Source organism: Ursus maritimus, unplaced genomic scaffold (assembly GCF_017311325.1).
Source record: "Ursus maritimus isolate PB19 unplaced genomic scaffold, ASM1731132v1 scaffold_4, whole genome shotgun sequence".
Taxonomy (NCBI): domain Eukaryota; kingdom Metazoa; phylum Chordata; class Mammalia; order Carnivora; family Ursidae; genus Ursus; species Ursus maritimus.
The window spans coordinates 67,480,529-67,503,144 of NW_024426552.1; the positions used below are offsets into that span (position 1 = coordinate 67,480,529).

The 22,616-nt window shown below is 35.1% G+C and overlaps 1 protein-coding gene across 4 annotated transcripts in view; it reads right to left on the reverse strand.

The window, feature by feature from the left end:
• Window positions 1-353: 353 nt before the first annotated feature.
• The window catches only part of ZNF148 (zinc finger protein 148), a 113,703-nt gene continuing 91,440 nt past the window's right edge, over window positions 354-22,616 (reverse strand). For all 4 annotated transcript variants that reach the window (XM_040621355.1, XM_040621353.1, XM_040621352.1 and 1 more), the window contains 2 exons: window positions 7,220-7,338; window positions 354-6,877 (listed from right to left, as the gene is read on the reverse strand). In XM_040621355.1, coding sequence (XP_040477289.1) covers window positions 5,279-6,877; window positions 7,220-7,338 — 1,718 coding nt within the window. In that variant the 3' untranslated portion in view covers window positions 354-5,278. The remainder of the gene's footprint in view (window positions 6,878-7,219; window positions 7,339-22,616) is intronic.

Sequence of the window (22,616 nt, forward strand, 5' to 3'; positions counted from 1 at the left end):
ATGATGACTTTTTCTCCTGGAAATTTGTTCTGACATTAAGAATTCTCAGTATCCATAATATTTCCATTTAGTTACCCATTCAAGCATAGCAACCCAATTCATTCAGTTTTATACAACAGTGTCTATATTATGTACATGTTTAATTATCAATAGGAAATAGAAAATAAAAATTTACAGTGACTGAGAAACAGTCAGAAAATGGTATAGGAGAAGTAATACTGTATAATCAGAATATCCTATTATCCTACCAGTTTTAATGACAGGGTTTTTCCTTTATTAGTTGAAATACAAAGAAGGCATGGGGATCCCAGGAAAATAACACTATATATCAGAAAATTCAACGTGCTCCACCATCAGGATTTCCATCACACATTTAATTTCTTCTGTACAATTTTTATAAACGTGTTTTTCTTTTCAAAATCATCAGATTTCCAGATTAAATTCAGCACTACACAGTATGCCCTTGAAGTAAAATGAGGTTACCTGCTTTATTTGGATACCAAGTTCCCTTCCAGACAGCATTAAAATAAAGACAAGACTACACAGATAAAATCCAGTATAATTCAAATCCAACAATGAAAAATTTCCCCCATATTGTTGCAAAATTCGTTCTACTGAAATGCTTTGCTACAATAATAAAAAGCATACATTACATATAAAAGATACCAGTGTACTAAAAAGTGACAGAAGTGGACTAGCAAATCCTTCAAAGCACATTATATAAATGACTAGCATTTAAAAACATTTCTCCTATAAAATGTAGGTCATATACATTTATAAATTGGCGGTTTTATTTCTAAAGCAGTGATGTGTGTGTTCAAATAGTTAGCTGTTCTGTACAGTATAATATCTACTCAATTCAAACTACAATAGGTTTGTCTTTCTTTGTATTGAAGTTGAATAAATTCATCTGATCAGCTGAGAAATCAAGCTTGAAAAATAAGTATCTAAAAATCAAAGTAGAAAGTTCAGAATTATTGAAATGTAGCTATGAAATATGAAGAGAACTATTTCACAATGGAGCTGAAGTCACCTCAAAACTTATGGGCTTGAATCTAAAACAGAAACAAATATTTAAAATCCAAAGCAAACCATAAAGTTAGGCAGCAGTACAGAAGCAGGAAAAAAACAAAACAAAACAACACACCCCCTTCCTTCAGTGTGATGGGCACTAAGTTTTGCGGTCTTCCTCCATCTTGCAGAAGAGTGGTAAGGCCATTCAATGCTTAGTGAAAGTGAGTACAGATGAAGTCAGATTTAGCCTGTCTCCCCTGCAACTTCAATTATGCTGTGTAAACAGTGTTATGTTCCAATAGGAGGAACAATGGAATTTGCTTATAAAAACTGATTAAAGATAATCATTATTAAATGAAATAAGGATAATTAATCACTCTGAAATGTTTTTAGAACTTTCCTGATGCTACTTGTAAAGTTAGCACTGCTATGTATTATTGCTTACATACAGTACAACATCATATGCCTTCTAACATAAAGCAGTACTGTGATTTGTTTGTACATATTTACAGATTCTTAAAAACAAGCTGTAAAAACATTACATACTTTCAGACAATACAAATTAGCACATTGGTACTCACTTCAAAACAAATGGAATGCATAACATTAATAAACATCATAAAGGAAGACTCACATAAAAGTCCTTGATTGTCAAGACACGTTTATATATAAACTCTAACTGTGCAGAATTAAAGATTCAATCATAGGTACATCCTTATTTGATGAACCGTATTTACAGCATGGTATTGCATAAAAAAATAAAATAATGTTTACAGGGTTTTACTTTTTTATCCATTGGATTAAAGAAAGCAACAAACACAACAAGAAATGTTTGTCTGCTTTAGTTTTGTTTCCTACCAAAGTTTAAGTGAAAAAAGGAAACATACGGTTTTATTTGCAGAATATAGCAAAAACAACTGGAAAATTATTTCCCTGAAATAAAGCAATTTGAAACGGAAAAAGTTTAAATTAAATTGCAGTGTCAAAAAGTTTCTCATTGATTATAATAGTGCTTCTTCAAGTAATTATACTGTGAAAAAACAAGTTCTAGTTTAAGATGTTCTATGTCTAAGAAATGTAGAATTACAGTAATGCCTACTTTTAAAGTTTCCCGGCTTTTTTTTTTTTTTTAAACAGCCCTTTTAAAAACTCAAATTGATAAAATGAAAGAAGTGGCAAAAGATCTAACCTCACTGGCACTTTCCAAGTTTCTCTCCCCTGTGGAAATGAAAGCCTACCCTGAGCACAACACCTCTTTTGCCTCTCAGAAAGGGAAAATTACCCGACCACTGACAGTCCTCAGCCAGAGCTAAAAGGATGGGTTTCTACGGTGTGAAGTAGAAAATCTGCAAGTAGATCGAAAAGATTTAAGAGCCACCCAAATATTCTGAACCAAATGAAATATGTGTACAATAAGATGTTAAAACAAAAAGTTTTTAGAAGGTATTCAACAGCTATTACCCCATCTAACACAATCTGTTTCCAATCTTCAAACATTGAGAGTAGGTCCTAACTGAAAAAGCATATCTCACAACGACCAGAAGTTCAATGGTATAAGAGCATGTTTTAATAGAACGATTTGCTCACTGAGAGAAATGAGAAACACAAATTGCAAAAGGGTATCTCATATCCTCAATACTCTGATCTACAGCAGCACAAAAGGCTACTTACTTTTACTATTAATGCCCGGATAGAAATGAAATAACTTTCTACACCCAAGTGGGGACCCAAACTGTTGAGATGTTTATCATATGATGATAATACAAGGTGACTCTGGTAGGCATTTAGAATTTCACAGTAAGAGAGCTAGGACTACTATAACTTAAATGGTGAGTAAGTTATGCCAAAGTATCACTTTTCTCAAAAATGCTTAAAATGTGGTAGAAAAGTCTGCCATTATGTAGATTCAAAGAAATATGCTGAAGACAGGAATGTAACACCTGAACTTCTGCTTGCATAACTACCATTTGCAAAGGCCGTCCTTCCGTAGCTTACCCTAACTGCTCGGCAGTAGAGCCACATTCTAAAAACTGTGCTGGTGATGTTAAAGCAAACGAAAAACTATATACTGTACCAAGAACTACATCAAAGTTGTTAATAGAACAAAAGTTTTGATCAGGCTCAAAATAAAAAATCAACTCAGGAAATAAATGCCTATCATCAAATAGTAGTATGAGAAAAATACAAACGCCTACACAGGATGGGCACAGTTCCATCTTTAACATCGCACCCGAACAAAGCCTTCTTGCAACTGCGTGATGTGTAACACAACACACACCATTCTTAAAAGTCAATAATGGCAGAACTTAAATATCTACTTCAAAGAAGTCTAAAGTTCTTGAAAAATTTGGCAGCAAAGAAAGCTGTCAAATAGGAAACTTAATATTTCAAGCAAAGCTTAATTACCAAAAGTATAGAGGAAACCACATTAAACATAATTTATACTCATTATCATAAAACACCAAAATATTCAAAATAAATGTAAAAGATGTTAAGGGTGGATATTTTCTTTGCTCCCTTTCTTTATGAGAACACTCTTGGGATAACATTAAATAAAAGAGAAAATAATTTAAATGTATAACATTCTATACTGAAATAAAGACTGCAGATCTATAGGGCCAATATAAAAGTTAAAGTGGAAATTAGCAACAATAAAGTTTCACCTTCCAAGGATATTAATTTTAGATTATCACTGGTGCTACATCAGTATGTGCATTGTGACAAAGTTGTTGGAAATTAAAATAAAAAGTTGGAACAAATTAAAGAGGATAATATCAATAGAACTAATGGTATTTTCCAAAAAGTAAAACTGTCCAATGTGTAACTCAAACCGTCATTCTTTAGAAAAGTATATATACGTGTTTATTATAAAAGCACTATTTATTGTACCATGCTGTATTATTTAAGACAAAGTATAAAAAAAAAACATCGTGGTATAAGGATAAAGTCTGTAGTTTATTTAGATTTTGAAATGCAACAAAAAGTTTCCGATCACTCATCTAGCTGAAAAAGAAATTGTAGTTACTAGAATTAGTAAACACTTTTGGTTTGTAAAATTGTAATGAGCAGTGTTCATTAAAAAGTAATTCAAGATAAAATAAGCAATTAAAATGCCCATTTCTTTAGTTTCTCTGGATACTGTTTAATTATCCAATCTATCAAGATTCTAGAAAGAGAAGGATTAAACCAGGTTTTACAGTTCCAAAGATACCCAATTTCCTTTTATTGCCAAAAATTAAAATAGTCAATTATGAGATGATTATGACACAACCATATCAAACCTAAAAATCTAATTTCTTTTTTACTTTGAGAAATCAAAAATACCAAATAGATTCTAAGTGCTCTATGTTAACTGAAGTGTATATGTAAAGTAAAATACAATTAAGCTTTAAAACGTGGAATATACATTTTGTGTAAGCATTATGTTCTTGGGAATGTAATCTACAGAATATCTTTTTACTAAAACTTCAAAACCTTGATACCTGCACATGAAAAAATCATAAAAAATATCTAAGTACAACTGTACAAAGAAACTGACACCAATATGCATACTTCCATAGAGAAGTGAATGCTTCAACAGTTATGTATTTTGGTAAAAGTTTTGAAAGTATGCATATTTTTAAAGTAATTAGGCTTTTAAATAGTGGAGTCTTAGACTATCAGATTTTTATTACTTTTTTTCTCAAAAAAAAAAAAACATGTCAATATAATGCAAAATGAAAATCAAGGGTATATGGCATATCATTCTTTTTAAAAGGTGGTTTCTTGGTTTCTTTTTTCCCCCTATAGGACACACTAATTATTTAAGCCATAATCTCTTGACATTTAAACTCTGAAGTTCACTCTGTCTGTAAAGTATACTCAGATTCCCTGCTGAAGTGCAATGACTATGCCGAAAAACTTAGAAACAGTAGGAGTAAATTTCACACAATTACTCATCTCCTAAGAATGTACAATGTTATCAGTTAGGAAACAATTGTGCGAAAGTCTTTTTTTTTCCTTTTAAACTTGGTGTAGGTGGAATAGCAAGTTTCTGTTCTAAAACAAGTAATGCATTGCTTCTATAAAGGTGACAACATGTAAGGCAGTTCAAAGAATGCTGACTAACCAAACAAAATGCAGTTATTGGATTATCTTGCTATTCATATCAGCTTAACTTGTTATAACGCATTGCTCTTAAATCTGTACAGCACTCCATTTTACACAGAGTAACCCCACTCTTGATTAATCTGTTCTAAAGTGCCAGTATTATTTACACTTTTTTTTAGCCAAAAGTCTGGCCAGTTGTGGCATCAGGTGAAGATGTCATCCCAGCTCTATTATCATTTACATTCACCAAGGGAAATTCTGGAAATTCAGCACTTGTCCCTGGTCCCCGAAGGTTCACCTGTCCATTGGCAGTGCTAAACTGAGTAGCTATTCCAGCTCTTGATCCATGATATGGAGCACGGAAGGGCTGTTCAAAGGAGCTCATTTGGTAAGCTTGGTGGACAGGCTGAGCCTCAGCTTTTTTCTGAGAAGTCACTTGATCCAAAAAGTCCTGTGTTGATGTGGCAGAAGCATGGTTTGTCTCATCACCTGAAAAGGGAAACGAGTGCTGTGAATCACCAACTATTAGTCCAAAGTGGGACTTATCTGGAGTTGTTCTTAGTGGAGAATTCATTCCTGATCGAAAGCTGTTGATGGGCATGGCTGCATAGACTTGCTTGTCTATGGAAGAGAATGCTGGCTGATTTGGAAGGGTCTGGTTATCAGTCACAAAGTTAAGGCTCGGGCTATTCAAATAGGCATCATTTTGGCTAGTTCTGTCCAAAGCCTGCTGCAGAAACTTCGAGTATTCCTGCAACATATTGGCTTTATCTGATGAGGATGCTTGGGAGCTTGATCCAACATTCTCTGCCTGGGTGACCTCGGGTACTTCTGAAGAATTTATTGATATGCTAGAAGTCACCTCAGTGTCCGCAACACTGAATGATATCTCATGCTGTCCATTAGCTTTATGGGAGTAATGATCCAACAGAGTCTGCAGTACCTCATCTGGAATAACGTTTTTGTCATGGTTACTCTTAATCTCCACATTCAATGCCTGTGAATCTAGTATGGACGCCGTAGTACTTTCATCAATAACACTTGCCACAGCTGCTTGTGTTACGGAAGGCTGAGAAGCTATGGTACCCACATTCAGCGCATATTCCCTACTATTGTTACTTGCTGCTTGAAGATACCGCTTCTTCTTCAAAAACTGCATGGCATCGTCATAATTAGTGCTACTGTGCACAGGTTTACTGGGCCCCTCTTGCAAATTATCAACCTGATCAATGTCAGCATTGCCTTCTGAGTCCAGTAAAGCTTGTTTATCCACGAGTTCAAAAGCATACTTTGAAACTTTGCTCTCTTCATATGTGGATAAAGGCGAAATTGTTTGATTTTGCTCCAGTGGTTGTTTCAGACTTCTCTTACTATTAATTTTTTTGAGAACCAACTTAGGTGGATGTATTTCTCCTGATGCATCCTCTAAATGTGATCCCCCAACTGAAGAATGTGGCATTTCAACAGCATACTCCGCTACCATATACTCGTCTTTTACTTTAGTACTTGAAGAATAAAGAGGCAAGTAATCATTTTTGTCTTTCTTCAGGTCAGATTTGTCCAAAGCACTCTCTTTGTCCATCCCAGATGATTTTTTCTCAGTTTTCTGCCTTTTCTTTTTTGGCAGTGAGTTGTCTTTTGGTGATGTAGAAAAGCCAGAATCTTCCTCAGATGTCAGAAGGCCACCTTTGATGGCACATCTGTTTAGTTTTTTGTCATGATTTTCATGGCACATACGTTTATGTTTCAATACACGATCTGTTCTGGAAAAATACTGTCAAATTCAGATTTTGGCAGTCAGTTTTTTGTTTTAGTTTGTGTTTTTCATCAAGCAAGAAAAGAAAAAAAAGAAGTAATTAATATAAAGATAGATATAAGTATAATAATATAAGCAATTTCAAACTAATTTGTTGAGCCAGATGTCCACTATAAATCTAATCAGCAGCAGCTGGGAAGTTCTTCAAACAATTCTAGTCGTAACATTTTCTAATTTAATTTAATAGAATTATTTTATAATTTAATTAGGATGGAAAAATTTCAATGTCCATCATACCTCAACAAAGTGATTTTTTAAAAAACCCAAGAACAAAAACGAATATTTCAAACCACCCCTTACCTGTAAACAGTATTCACACTGGTAAGGTTTTTCTCCACTATGAGTTCTCTTATGCCTTTCCATGTGATATTTTTGTATGAATCTCATACCACATTCATCGCAGCGAAATGGTTTTTCACCTAGTACATGATACAGAAAGTTTAAAACAAAACAAATATTGTAAAATAATGAATTACTTTACCACAAGAATCTCTAAATAAATGGCTCTTAAAAACTGTCATACTTTGTTCTTTTTAAATGACAAAAACTCTGCTCCTAAATTAAATTTATCTTCCAATTTAATTTGTAAAAAATATTTTGCTTTACAAAAATTAAAGGCTGGCATGCGCCAGTGGAAAGAAAAGACTGAGGGCAGGCATACTCAATTTACCTACTTTTCTATTATGTGTGTACATAACATACTTTTTCCATGGAGACCAAGAGTACCAGGAACTTACAGCAATGTGAACACTGTTTCAGTAGAGTAGCTGATGCTTTTAATCTTTTTTATTCAATCATACAAAATAATATTTTAGAAAATTTTTTGAAAAAAGAAAATGTTACCCATATATAGTCCAACATATTCTTGGGTACACCTTTTCAATTCTTCATTTCTTTTCAACAAATATTTGTGGTTAAATGAAATCTGAATCCTAGGAAATATTCTTAAAAATCTAATTTATTAAAACATAAAAAGAACTTAAATTAGAGACTAAGTTTCAAAAGGTTTGTCTATAGTGATCCTTTTTCTCAACTCAAACCAGCATTTCTCATGTCCTTTTGGGGAATGAATCAAACTGAGTACTGCTAATCAGACACACGACTCCTGCCCCTACCCCCTCCATTTTATTTTTTAAAGTTTCATAAGGGCTGATTAGCTGTTAGGAACCATTACTATGGAGATCTAAAATAGTTTTTACTGGGGCGTCTGGGTGGCGCAGTCGTTAAGCGTCTGCCTTTGGCTCAGGGCGTGATCCTGGTGTTCTGGGATCGAGCCCCACATCAGGCTCCTCTGCTGGGAGCCTGCTTCTTCCTCTCCCACTCCCCCTGTTTGTGTTCCCTCTCTCGCTGGCTGTCTCTCTCTCTGTCAAATAAATAGATAAAATCTTTTAAAAAAACCTAACAAATAGTTTTTACTGATAAAACCACAGTAAACAGAAGGGTGTGAGAGTAAGTTATCCTGAATAATACTTTTTGGGAAGCTACTGTTTGATACATTCAACAAAATCTTACTGAATACTTGCCCTCTACCATAACCCTGCCCATAACCCCGGAAGATTTAAAGTGTAAGATTCATCACTTGGCTTCAGACAGCTTACAATGTTACTGGGAAAGCAAAATACACAAATTATAAAGAGACAACTAATAAAACTACACCCAGCTCTGGTTTACCTTTACAACCTTCTATCTCACTACCTCTCTTCTTAAAACTTTTCCTCCAGCCAAATCAAAATACCTACCATCTTGTGCTTTTCTACCTCTGCTGCAGATTCACACTGCTCCTTCAGTCAAGAATGCCCACCCAGGGGCACCTGGGTAGCTCAGTCAATTGAGCGTCCCGACTCTTGATTTCGGTTCAGCTCATGATCGCGGGGTCATGGGACTGAGCCCCACGACAGGCTCCACGCTCAATGCGGCGCCTGCTTGAGATTCTCTCTCTCCTCTCCCTCTGCCCACCCCTCCCCTGCCCCCACAAACTCTCTCTCTAAAATAAATAAAATCTTAAAAAAAAAAAGAAAAGAAAAGAAAAGAAAAAAGAGAAAAAGAATGCCCATCTCTGTGTGTTCAAGGTGCCACATTTCCTTCAAGTCCCAACCCATATCCTCTGGGATCCTTTGTCCTAGTTTTCCAGGGGAAAAGTATCTTTTATCTTTCCTAAACTTCCACAGAACTTCATCTGAGCCTCTCCTATAGCACTCATTACTATTACTGTCAACTCAATAATTATTTTGTACATCTCTATTCCACTAGATCATATTTCTTTTGGTCCAAATAGGAGTTTAAATTATCTTTATGTAGCTTAAAATACTGTGCAATTTTTAAATGCCAAATGAATGGCATAAATGATTATTCAGTGGATTATTATTGGGGAAAATGTTACTGAGCTGGTATGATTTGAAAAAGCTTCTTGCAAGTGTTAGAATTTAAAGTGAATAGCACTTTTAAAGAGACTGTGTATGTGATTAAAGCCAAAGAAAGAAAATGTAGTGGAAAAAAACAAAGAAACTAAGAATTTAGTTACTATAGAATGTCCAGGATAAATGGTGCCTAAAAGAGAACTTAATTTGGCGACAATTACTTGAAACTTTCAAGAATGCAACTTCTGTTTAAGAAAGGAAGGAAGGAAGGAAGGAAGGAAGGAAGGAAGGAAGGAAGGAAGGAAGGAAGGAAGGAAGGAAGATAGATAGATACATAGATTGATTTCTGTATCTGCTATGGAGTTACCAAATTTTAGAGCTGAAAGAACCACACAGATGCTCATGCTGGTGTGGCAAACGGCTCTAAGCACGCCACCTAGATTTCAGGACAGAATAGTTCCACGTATGTATACTGGGGTTTTAAGTAAGGACTTCAAGGGTTCAGAGGCTAGAATGAGAGCTTAATACAACTATCAAGACCAATTCACTTATTTCACAAAAAAAGAAATACTGAAGTCCAGAAAAGCTAAGGCACTTGGCCAAAGGGTTAATAAGTGAATAACTAATGAAGCAATGGAAGCTGGGAAAGAAGACCACTTTTTTTTCCGTTCAGAATGCAATTTTTTTTTCTTAAGAAGACCACTTACTAAGAAAGTTGGGAAGTGAAAGAAATGAAGAAAAGGAGATGAGAAGTAATAATCAGGAGGCAATCCATTCAAGAGAGCAAGTATTGATAAGGATGGGGAAACTGAATTATCTGAAGCCAGAAAGGAAGAAGCCAGTGAAGAGAAATGAAATACTAGATTAAACTGAAATATTATGGTTAATAATCAAAAGAACAAGATCTCAGAGGACCTAAGATGAAAAGGGAGAGTACAAGTTTTATTTTAGAAAAAATAATACTTCCATATTTTGAAATAGAGAATGTAGAGATAGAGCTTATCAAGTTCAGAAGTTAAAGTCATTTCTCAGAAGTGAGAAAAGATAGAGAAGAAAATTAGTGAACTGATTAGAATAAAATTAATTCTGCATAATATTCACGGACTAGCAGACTTCTTATTGTTTAAGATGGTTCATACTCTATACGTAGATCTACAGATTTCAAAGCAGAAACTGAGAACCTAATCCTAAAACTCATTTGGAAGTGCAAGGAATACAGAATAGCCAAACAATCTTGAAAAGAAAAACTAAGTAAGACTCACATCTCCTAATTTCAAAACCTACTACAAAGCTACAGTAGTAAGTAAGGTAGTGTGGTAATGGCATAAGGATAGACATACCTGTCAGAGAACAGACTTGAGAGTCCAGAAATAAACCTTTACATTTGCGGTCAACCGATTTTCAACATGGGTGCCAATATACTTCAATGGGGGGAAAATACTCTTTTCAACAATGATGCTGGGGCATATCTGATACCCACATGTAAAAGAACAGAGTTGGACCCCTACCTCAACCATATACGAAACTTAACTCAAAATAGACCATAGGCCTAAATGTGAGAACTAAAACTATAAAACATTTAGAAGAAAACATAGAAATATCTTGACCCTGGATTCAGCAATGATTTCTTAAACAGGACACCAAAAATCCAATCAACCGAACAAAAAATACAATGTAGTTCATAAAAATTAAAAACGTCTGTTCTTCAAAAAACACTATCAAGAAAGGAAAAAGGAAAAAAGGTAGCTGCTATGGGAAATAGTCTGGCAGCCCCTCAAAATGTTAAACATAGAATTACCATGTGACCCAACAATTCTATTCCTATGTACATACCCAAAAGAAAACAGGGACTCACTCAAACAGATATTTATACCTCAATGCTCAGAGAAGCAGTATTCACAATAGCCAAAAGATGGAAACAACCCAGTGTCCATCAGCAGATGAATGCATAAATAAAATGTGATATATACATACAATGATGTATTATTCAGTCATAAAGAGAAATGAAATTCTGATACATGCTACAACATGGATGAACCTTGAAAAAGTTATGCTAAATGAAAGAAGCCAGACAGGCAAAGGATAAATATTGAATGATTCCATTGAGATGAAGTACCTAGAGCAGGCAAATTCAGAGAGACAAAAGCAGAATGGAGGTTACCAGGGACTGGGAGAGGGAGGAAAGGAGAGTTACACTGCTTAATGGTTACAGGTTTTTTGGTCACACAATATTGTAAATATACTTCAAGCCACTAAATTCTATGCTTAAACATGATTAAAATGGTAAACTTCCATGTTATTTTTTTTTTTAAGTGAAAAGATAACCCAGGGAATGGGGTAAATTATTTGCAAATTATGTATCTGACAAGGGATGTGCATCCAGTGTATGACATGCACACTTACAACTCAACAGTTAAAAAGACAAATAATCTAAGAATAGGCAATGGATCTGAATAGACATTTCTCTGAAGATATGCAAATAGCCAGTAAGTACATGAAAAGATGCTCAACATCATTACTCATTAGGGTAATGCAAATTAAGACCACAATGAGATACCACTTCACACCCAATAAGATAGTTAAAATAAAAAAGACAATCACAAATGTTGGCATGGGTGTAGAGATTCTGCCTGTATTTTCAAGACTCATTTGCAGTTTCATCTTTCACATTAAGTCTGATACATTTCGGGTTCATCCAGAGGTTCAGATGACCATCAGTCTTCCCAACACCATTTACTGAGAAGTTCTTTTTGTGAGCACTTCTTTATCAAACTCATACACTAATAATTTCCATGGGTTTATTTCTAGACCTTTAATTCTATTTTGTTCCATTGGTCTGACTATTCATAAGCCAGAGTGAAAGCGTTTTATGACGTTATTATACACTTAATCATCTGGTAGGGCTGATCCCCCCCTCATTGTTCTTCTAGTTTGTTTTGTTCATCCACTTCCCATATTATTTCAGAATTATCTTATCTAGTATTCGGGGTGGGGAAAGGGAGAGCTGCCTGAAATGTTTATGTTAACTTATAAAAAACTGATATCCTCTATGTTGACCTCTCTCACCAAAAAAAGGGGGGGGGGGATATGCCCTGGCCTCCCATTTAACCAACTTTGGTTTCATGTCCTCAACAGTGTTTCAATGATTTCTTCATATGGGATTTTCCACATTTCCCTGTTGTTGATACTGTAAATAAGGTGTTTTCTTCTGTTATATCTTCTACTGTGGGTGTATACAAAGTATATGGTTTTCTACTTAACAAAATTTATTAGCTTGCAATAATTTTTCAGTTGACTCTCATGGATTTTTCAAGTATAAAATAATGTTGGTTGCAAAAATAGTGTTTTTGCCTGTAATATTTTTCTTTTGTGTACTTTTGCTGGCTACTATTCTCAAACATTATATTAAAAAGCAATAGCAATACAATAATGTGCTCGTATCTTATTCCTGACTTTGGTACTTTGGTATGTTTTTTGAATCAAAACAAAAAAAATAAAATGATTGATACATATTTCACTAAGAAAAATATTACACTTAAATGAAATTTCTTTACAGAAAATTCCTTTATTGTTTTTCCCCTTGAGGGCTAGGGCCCCTCTACTAAAAAGAAAGATATCTATACAGCCTTTGAGTGATTTTAAGATTAAGAGGAAAAACTCACTCGAAAAATAACAAGAAGTTTGTAAATACTACTTACAATTCAGGAAGCAGTAACATGGGGAAGAAAAACAAGGTGTTCCACTAATGGTAATTTCCAATGCCCAAGAGGCCTAGGGTTTCTCTTCTAATGGTTACCCATTGAGACCACAAATTCTTCCCACTGTGGTGTTTCTCCCTAGTAATTTTTTTTTTTTTTAAGATTTTATTTATTTATTTGACAGAGAGAGACAGCCAGCGAGAGAGGGAACACAAGCAGGGGGAGTGGGAGAGGAAGAAGCAGGCTCTCAGCGGAGGAGCCTGATGTGGGGCTCAATCCCAGAATGCCGGGATCACGCCCTGAGCCGAAGGCAGACGCTTAATGACTGAGCCACCCAGGTGCCCCACTCTCCCTAGTAATTTTAACACTGCACACACTTGAGCTACTTACGGGTAAGAATTCTTCCTCTGATATATGGGTAATTACTGTTGCAAATTATATACAAGTGATAAGGACATAACCTTTATGCATAAACTAGCTCACTGTGGCCTGATGTATTAATCTGACTGCTAGCAGTCTCAACTACGCTGCTTCTTCCTCTTTGAACCATTCCAATCTGGCTTTTGCACCCACTTCATCAAATGGTTCTTGCACATCACATCTTGCAAGTCTTTTCAGTGACCTTAGACCTCTCAACAGCATTTAACTCAAGTGATCCCCTTCTTTTTTTTTAAACTCACTTTTCCCTTAGCTTCTATGGCAGCCATGCTCCTGCAGCTTCTCCAACTACTCCTTCTGGGTGCTCTTCCCAGCTCACCTTCCTCCCTCCCACCATGAAATGTTTCAGTTTTTCAAGGCTTCCTCCTAAGTCTTTTGCTTTTTCTTTCTTTTCTTTGGCAAGAAGGGAAACTCATCTACTTCCACAGCCTTATTTATACTCAAATCTGATCTCCAAACTCACACATCCGAGCTGCGTACTGAACAAACAATCCACTTCTACGACACTTGGGGATCTCAGATACATCATATCTCACACTAAACTTGTGATCTTCAACCCACAGCTTAGTCCTTCCCTCGATTCCTTATTTATGAATGGTACTCCTATCCATCTAGTTTCACAACCCAGAGGCTCACACAACTTTACTTCATCTCCTCTCCATATTTAACTAATGAACAGGTTTCTACCTACTAAATACCTGCGAAATCTCCCCAACTTCTTTCCATTTCCCACTGTCATCAATCAAGTTCAAGACACGGCATACCCTGGACTGGACTATTCTATAATATCCTCCTAACAGCAGTCTCTCTGGGATCCACCCTCGTCTCCTTACAATTCCATACCACTCTCAGATTTTGTTAATTTAAGTAAATTTGATCATCTTTAAATACGATCCCTGGCCTTCCACTGTTCTTAGAATTTAAAAAACACAAAACACAAAAACTGGGCCGTGCCTTTCTCTCATGTCTATCTTCACAATTCCTTCCTTTACTTTCTGAGCTCTAATCAAAGTGGCCTTCTTGCAATTCCTAGAACTATCATGTTTTTTCTCTCCTCTAGGATCATTTTCTCCAAAAATTCCTCCCCCAAACCACTTCTCTGTTATGATAGTGAATTGCAAAGTGCTATATACTCAAGAAATGGTATCTACTGTCCTGATTAATCAGATGAAGCAGCAATTATTTTAATAATGAAGTCTTCATAAAATCTAGGTCAAAAATATTTATGATAATACTTAACCTATGACAAAGTTCACATAGCCTATCTAGTAATACATACTGGACAACAGAAGGAATCATCCATAATTAGTAAGTCATAAAAAAGGGCAGGTATAACAAAATTTACAGCAATAATGAATATTACACTAACCAAAAAAGATAATGCACTACTTTGAGAAGCATTATAAGTACTTAAAAATACAGGTTCTACAGCCAGATCAGCTGGGTTTTAATGCTGATCTCAGCATTTCTTAACTGTGAGAAACTGAGCATGTTATTTAAACTCTTAAGACTTGATATTCTTATCTGTAAAATAAAAATATTAATGAAACATACCTCAGAACCAAATGTTAAATAACTTGTGGGAACTAATTTAAAAATGAAATCCAGTACACTTTAATAGCTCAATAAATGTTAGTTATAAAAATAGAAATGAAGAGGTTAATAAATAAATGATTATCATTATATTTACATATTGATTATAGTTACAACCCATTGGCTGGGCTACATATCCCAAATGAAAACGTCCTTAACTTAGACAATAAATTTTGGAAAAGGGAAACAAGAGGATTACTGAAATAAATACATGGGCTAGTAATCACATACTCAGTTATTTGCTTAAAACTTCAGAGAATTTAGAAAACATATCTTTGGCATATAGTCCTTCCAGGAGGTTATAAAGATCATTTATCAGTCTAAGAAGAACACATATACGAGCATACCTCAGAGATACTGCAGCGTTCAGTTCCAGACTACCACGATAAAGCAAATATCACAATGACATGAGTCAAATGAATTTTTAAATTTCCCAGTGCACATAAAAGCTATATTTACACTCTACTATAGTTTATTAAGTGTGTAATAACATTGTGTCTAAAAAAAGTACATTCCTTAATTTAAAAATATATTACTTCTAAAAAACGCTAACCATCATCTAAGCTTTCAGCAAGTTGTAATCACTGATCACCATAACAAATATAATAATGAGAAAGTCTGAAATACTGCAAGAATTACCAAAACGTGACAGAGATTAAGAAGTGAGCAAATGCTATTCGAAAAATGGCACTAATACACAAGCATGATGCGGAGTTACCACAAACCTTCTTTAAAAGAAAAATGCAGTATCTGTGAAGCACAATAGAGCAAGGTATGCCTGTACTACGCAGGAAACTAAATTCTACAGGAAATAATCTGAGACTAAACTACAACCAATGAAGTATAAATCAGGTCATTACATACAAACTGAAGGTGCCACAGTAACATGAAGACATTTCAGTTAAATCAAACTGACAAAAAAACCCAACAAAACCCAGAAGTCTTAACTAATGAAAAAAGTAATTTTTCTGGGTAGCAAAGTTTTGAAACCAACCCGTCCAGTAGAATAGAATGACTTTCCTTCCCTAGAATGCAGGTCAGGGAGAAACTTCAACTCCTGCCATTTTCAACTTTAGAAACTGGCAGGGGCGCCTGCCCGGGTGGCTCAGCTGGGTAAGCTTAAGCATCTGACTACTGTTTATATCAGCTCAGGTCACGATCTCAGGGCTGTGAGAACGTGGAGCCTGCTTAAGATTCTCTCCCTCCATCAGCCTGTCCCCACACTGCCACCCCCCAACCCTGCTCGTGTGCTCACTCTCTTTAAAAAAAAAGGGGGGGGGAGGAAAATTAGCAATGTTTGCCCATTTAAAAAAATAACAAGTTGGGGTCATCACCTTCCCCCACAAAAAAAAATGAAGAAAAAGTTCTTTCATTTCCTCTAGGCTTCTTTTCTTTTGTGGAGCTATGAAATTATACATTTGTACTGTAATTTTTTTAAGTGGTCTAGCTTCTTTAAGATGAAACAGCAAATGACAGGTGGGGAGTTGTTTTTTGACTTCGGTTTTAGACTTCTGCTTTATTAAACAGACAAGACTGAAGAATAATCAATCACCTCCAGTAAGCAACATCCCAGGCAGACCTGGTTCACAATTTTAAAGATTTAAGTATGAGTTGGTCTAGGAATCATACGAGGAAAACAAACACTCTCCTAATTCTAAAAAAATAAATAAAAATAAAAATAAACTGAACATCAATTATGGCAATTTCCACACCTTATTTTTCTATCCGTTGTATATTGTGCATCCACCACAGCTTGTAATAATATCTAAGCATATTAGCACTAAGTAACTGATGTCATGTGGGCAGTACGAAATCAAAATTAAAATACCAAAAGGAAATTTAAGTTAGAATCTCAAAATGTGGGGCACCTGGGTGGCTCAGTCGTTAAGCATCTGCCTTCGGCTCAGGGCATGATCCCAGAGTCCTGGGATCGAGCCCCACATCAGGCTCCTCTGCTGGGAGGCTGCTTCTTCCTCTCCCACTCCCCCTGCCTGTGTTTCCTCTCTCGCTGGCTGGCTCTCTCTCATTGTCAAATAAATAAATAAATAAATAAATAAATAAATAAATAAAAACTTAGTAGCAACTACAATACTTTTACATTAGTACTTCTAAAATTTTATATAATCTGTTCTAATAGTACCAAGTCTCTATGAATTTCATTATGAACTTTTAGATTATTCACTGTGAATGAGGAACTTTGCTTGAGATTGTGCCATTAATTTAATACATAACGTGGTAACAGCATTTTAATCGGTGCAAGCAAAGCATGGATCTGACAAATTATATTCTATATAATTAGAATAAATACAAGTTACATGTTAAAAATATCTTCCAACGGAAATTTATTTTCCATCTGATGAAAATTAAATCCTTTTAGTGCTTCAGTCTGATACTAAACATTGGTTTAATCAGTTTTTTAGGTAACAGACGTTATGTAAGAACACTTATCTTATCTACTGAATATAAAAATTATTTATAATATTCTTTGAAATATATAATAAAACTTATGTTCCATATTAATAGGCAGAAAAACAAAGCCTAATATTTCTACCAAACTTTCAGTTTGGATTTCTGCATATTTCAGAAAATAACTAATGTAGATTCATTACCATTTTACTTTTTATTTTATATTACACTTGGAAATATGAAGTTAATATTGTATATAAAAATGAAATCAAATGTAGCATTACTTTGGAAAATACCAAGAGGTCTTTCAAGAAAACAACGATTTTTCTATTAATTCAAAAAAACAAGTTTATGGGAGAAAAAACTCCAAATCACATATCTGATATTAAATAAATACATAAAGAACACTCAAAACTCACAATAAGAACAAATAATCCTATTTTTTTAATGGGCAAAAGAATCAGAGAGACACTTGACCACCCCCAATATGTGTATTTGCATGCAGATGGCAAATAAGCACATGAAAAGATGCTCAACATGTTTGGTCCTTAATGAAATGCAAGTTAAAACCACAATAAGAAACAAGTACATGCCTGGTAGAATGACTAAAATAAAGAAATGTGACAATGCCAAGTGCTGTGAAGGATACAGATGAAATGGAAAGCTCCTAAGTTACTATAGACGGCAAAATGGTATAGTCACTTGGGAAAATAGTTTAGCGGTTTCTTATAAAAGTTAAACATACACTTACGATATAACCCAAAATTCCACTTTAGTTTCCCAAAGTGAAAATATGTTCACAAAAAAGCTGTATGCAAATTTTTATAGCAAATGTTTACAGAAGCTTCATTCATAAGCACCAAAAACTAGAAACAACCCAAATATACCTCAACTGGAGAAAGAATGAACCATACAACAGAATGCTGCTCAGAAATAAAAATGAAATACTGATACATCAACAACACGGAGGACTCTCAAATGCACTATGATAAGAGGAAGAAGCCAGGCTCAAAGGTTACCTCCCATATGATTTAATTTATAGGATATTCTGAAAGGGGCAAAGGATGGGAATTGGCGAGGGGCTAACCTCAAAAAGATATGGAGGAATTTTGGGGAGTGATGGAATTGTTCTATATCTTTTTTCTTTTTAGAGAGTGAGAGCACAAGATGGGGGAGGGAGAGAGGGAGACAGAGGATCTTCAGCAGCCTCCACACCTACCACGGAGCCCAACGCGGGGCTTGATCTCACGACCCTGAGGTGAAAATAACAGCAGGATGCTTTAACCTACTGAGCCACCCAGGCACCCTGCCCTTTTTAAGGAGGCTCCATGTCCAGTGTGGAGCCTAACACAGGGCTTGAATTCATGACCCTGAGATCAAGACCTTAATATTTAAGGTGACCCTAATTCGGCATTATTCCAGAGATGGAAGGAGTTAAATTTCCCAAAGCTGTGCTTTAGCCAAGTGAATACTATGTATGACAGAAAGCAAAAAGCATGAGTGTATGCAAGAGAGCGATGATGATAAATGAGGGTTGACTTTAAACTGGAAAGGAAAGAGATGAGGAGGAAAAGGAATGCTAGTGAAAAGGAGGTAGAGTCACTGGACTATAGGTCCTAGCAGACACAAAAGACTGTTGAAAACTAAGTACAAGAAGGCATCAGCAGAACTGATAGAAGGCAGTGCTTAGAAAATGAGAAACATATCATGAAGAGATTAAGGTTTGGTAGCCACTAGCGTAAGGTATGACCAATAGTAAAGTAGAATGAATGACGAGATCATCAACAAAGAAGAGGTCTAAGAACTGAGAGAGTAGGACATTCAAAGAATAAATTTTGACTGCAGTCAGCAAACTTGTCTATAAAGAGCCAGAAAGTAAATGCATTAAGCTTTGTGGGTAAAGAGGTAAAGTCAAGGATATTGCATACATACTTATATAACGAAAGAGAAAAAAACTTTCACATATTTTTACTGATGAGATTTAACACATAATGATGATAATAACGATAGTAACAGAATAAAATAATAATAATAGAATATAACTTTGACCACACAGATGTACTAATAAGACTGGAATTATTTTTTATGGGGAGGAAGTAGCATATCACTGAATTGGGGTTCAAAGTTAGTGTTCCCTATCATCAAAGTTGACTACAAATATTTATCTGCTAATGATTATCTGCAATGAGATTTTACATATTCTTTAAAACTGTTTTGTCACAAAAATACTGACATTAATCCAGGAAAATATAATTCTAATTAAAGAATCATTCATCACTTGGAAGGCATTTACAGAATTCTACTAGATCATTTTTTTGATATTTGCCTTCTGCGTGCCATTACACTGCAGATTAATTACTTCCACCTGAAGATGAGGTAAAGTTACGGTTTAATGGTCATGAAATATGGAAATTTCTTTTGCACTCACATCAAGGTCTAAAATCTGATGAAAATATAGTTTGAGGTTGGAAAACAAATCTACTCCACATGTGTATGGGAATGGAGATTGTGCTCCTTGTCGTAACTTGTAACAACATGGGAAGTGTACAAAAGCATTTTGTGATTCAAAATCAGCAGCTGTCAGAACAACTTTACATTAGAAGTTTCACTATAAGCACTGTTTTCCCCTTGTAATATTAGGTTTAATTAACTAAGAAACATTTTCAAGTCTTCAGTAAAAGCTAATTTCCAAAGCCATTTTCCAGTGTTATATAAAATAGTGGTTTGAGAGTAGTTCTTCTCATCCAGAAAAACTTAACCTTAGATCTATACTCAAAAACTCCCAATGAAACTTGACCAATTCTAACATACTAAACTGCTATACAGTAGAGTAAGTCAGGATATTCACTTCTGTATCAGAGGAAAATTCATGGGAGCAATAATGGTTAAATCCATTAAACCAAATGAAGATTGCTGTTGACACTACTGGTTCAATGACACATAATAAATTCAAATGTTTTCCACAAAGTACTGCTCATGTAATACAATGCACAGCCCATAAGCTTTAAATACTTTACCCTTTCTCAAGCTTTGTACATTAGTCCAACTGAACTTTTTCAGCTCTATACATACTTCCCCACCATCAGCTGTAACACATCTTAGTGGAGTCCACTTTGGATTATATACCGAAATAATGTTTTCTCATATATTCTTTTTAAGAAAATAAAACTATTGAGATTGAATTCATACCATGCAATTCAACCATTTAAAGTGTATTATTCCATTTTGAAAATATTCTTGCCTATAGTTTGTTCCACGAAGGCTAATTCTTCAGTCACTTCAAACTTGGCATTGTCTCCTTGCATAAATAACGGGGTAGTACTGGTAACATCTGTCAACTCATCAAGAGCCAAGGAAACCATTTGAAATCACTTGCCTTGTTGTTTAATTGACTATTGATGTTGCTCCACGTAGGATTCATTTGAAAACCAGGGTACCATAATAAAAGTTTAAAAACCATTAGCCTTTACTACTTTCACTCTGTTAGTTGCTTCTATTTAAACCGCTATTAAATTTCATCTATACTTATTCTTCCTTTAAAATATCCTTCATATCCATTTCATTCAATTTCTGGTCTTAATGTCTTGTTCATAAGTTCAGGCCCTCATTACTTTGCCAGAGTATGACCGTGGTATTCCTAAGAAATCTCATTATAAAAGCAATTGTTGTAAAGAAAGAGAGAAAAGAAAGATTGGGATTAGTTTCAGAAGTTACTTCCCTGCAGGGGGAAAAAAACTTTAATAGCTAATTAATTAACCTAAAACCCAAACATTGCTGAGCAAATAAATCCAGACTGTTAAAAGAAGCAATAGCTTCAACTTTCAATTCAGCACTGTAATGATTTAATGTAAACTCTGTTTATATAAATATTTAGGAACATATTTACCATTCAAGAACTGTCATCCAAAATGTAAAAGCAAAGCAAATGGAACAGCTTAGAAATACAAAATATCACATGAAATACAAGGGGAGAAATGACCAAAAATCCTATTATCATGCTAAAACAGCCTGTTACCATTATCTATTTCCTGGCTACAATCTTACTTTTTAGTATCATAAAAAACCAAATTCTCCTACTAAATAATAATCTAGAAATCTCAATGACTAAGCAGAACATCAGGCAATGTTTTCAGTAGGTAACCTCCACCCCCCCTTCTGTAAGAATCATTCTCTTCTCCACTCCTGCTTAACATCTCATCTCCTTAATAAAAGCCCCTCAAATGTCTCCTGACCAGTCCCTGATTTTTTATGCCCAAGACTTCTGCATATGGGAAACCTTTGTATTTTTCACTGAATCCTAACATTTTAAATTAGTACCTTTCAAGTTCCAGGGAGTCCATCCTCCATTTCCTCCCAATTCTGACATTAGAAAAATGAAATGCCTTACCAGGCAGATTTTTCTGTAGGGATAAAGTTAGACCTCAAAACTAGAGTTAGCACTGATCAGACGCCATGTCCCTCCCCTCTATCCAATGATATAGAACTAAAAGGTGATGTAGACAAGAACATACCTGATTCAATTTTAAGGATGAAGACAGTTCTTCCATTATATAAGCATAACAGGCCTATATACAGAATACTATGCAGCTTCAAACAACAGCAATACATATTGCTCTTTTTGTGCTGGTATTCATTTTATTTTTTCCACAACTGTATTTGTCGTTTAAAATTTTAAATAATTAATCTGGGGCACCTGGGTGGCTCAGTCTGTTAACTGTCTGCCTTCGGCTCAGGTCATGATCCCAGGGTCCTAGGATGGAGCCCTGCATTGGGCTCCCTGCTCAGCGGAGAACCTGTTTCTCCGTTCCTTATGCCTCTCTTCCCACCTGCTCGCTCATGCCCTCTCTCTCTCTCTCTCAAATAAATACATAAATAAATAAAATCTTCCCCAAGGTAACTAAGAGTTGACTGAATATATTTTCTAGTATAATTAAAAATGCACACTGAAAGTTCTTGCTCAGCAGTTATTCTTTATGTGCCCTTAGAAAGTCAAATCAAAATAGATAATGAAATGTAGGTAAAGAAGAATCAGTTACCCATGTAAAGAATTTACACACAGATGAAAATATATGGGGGAGGGGGAAATCAATAAACTTGTAGTTAATTTGTCTATCAGCTTCCAAGAGACAACAGAAAGTCCTATAAGAAATAAAGAGTAGGAAATACTTTCATCAATAACCAGTAACACAAACAGCATAAAAACAG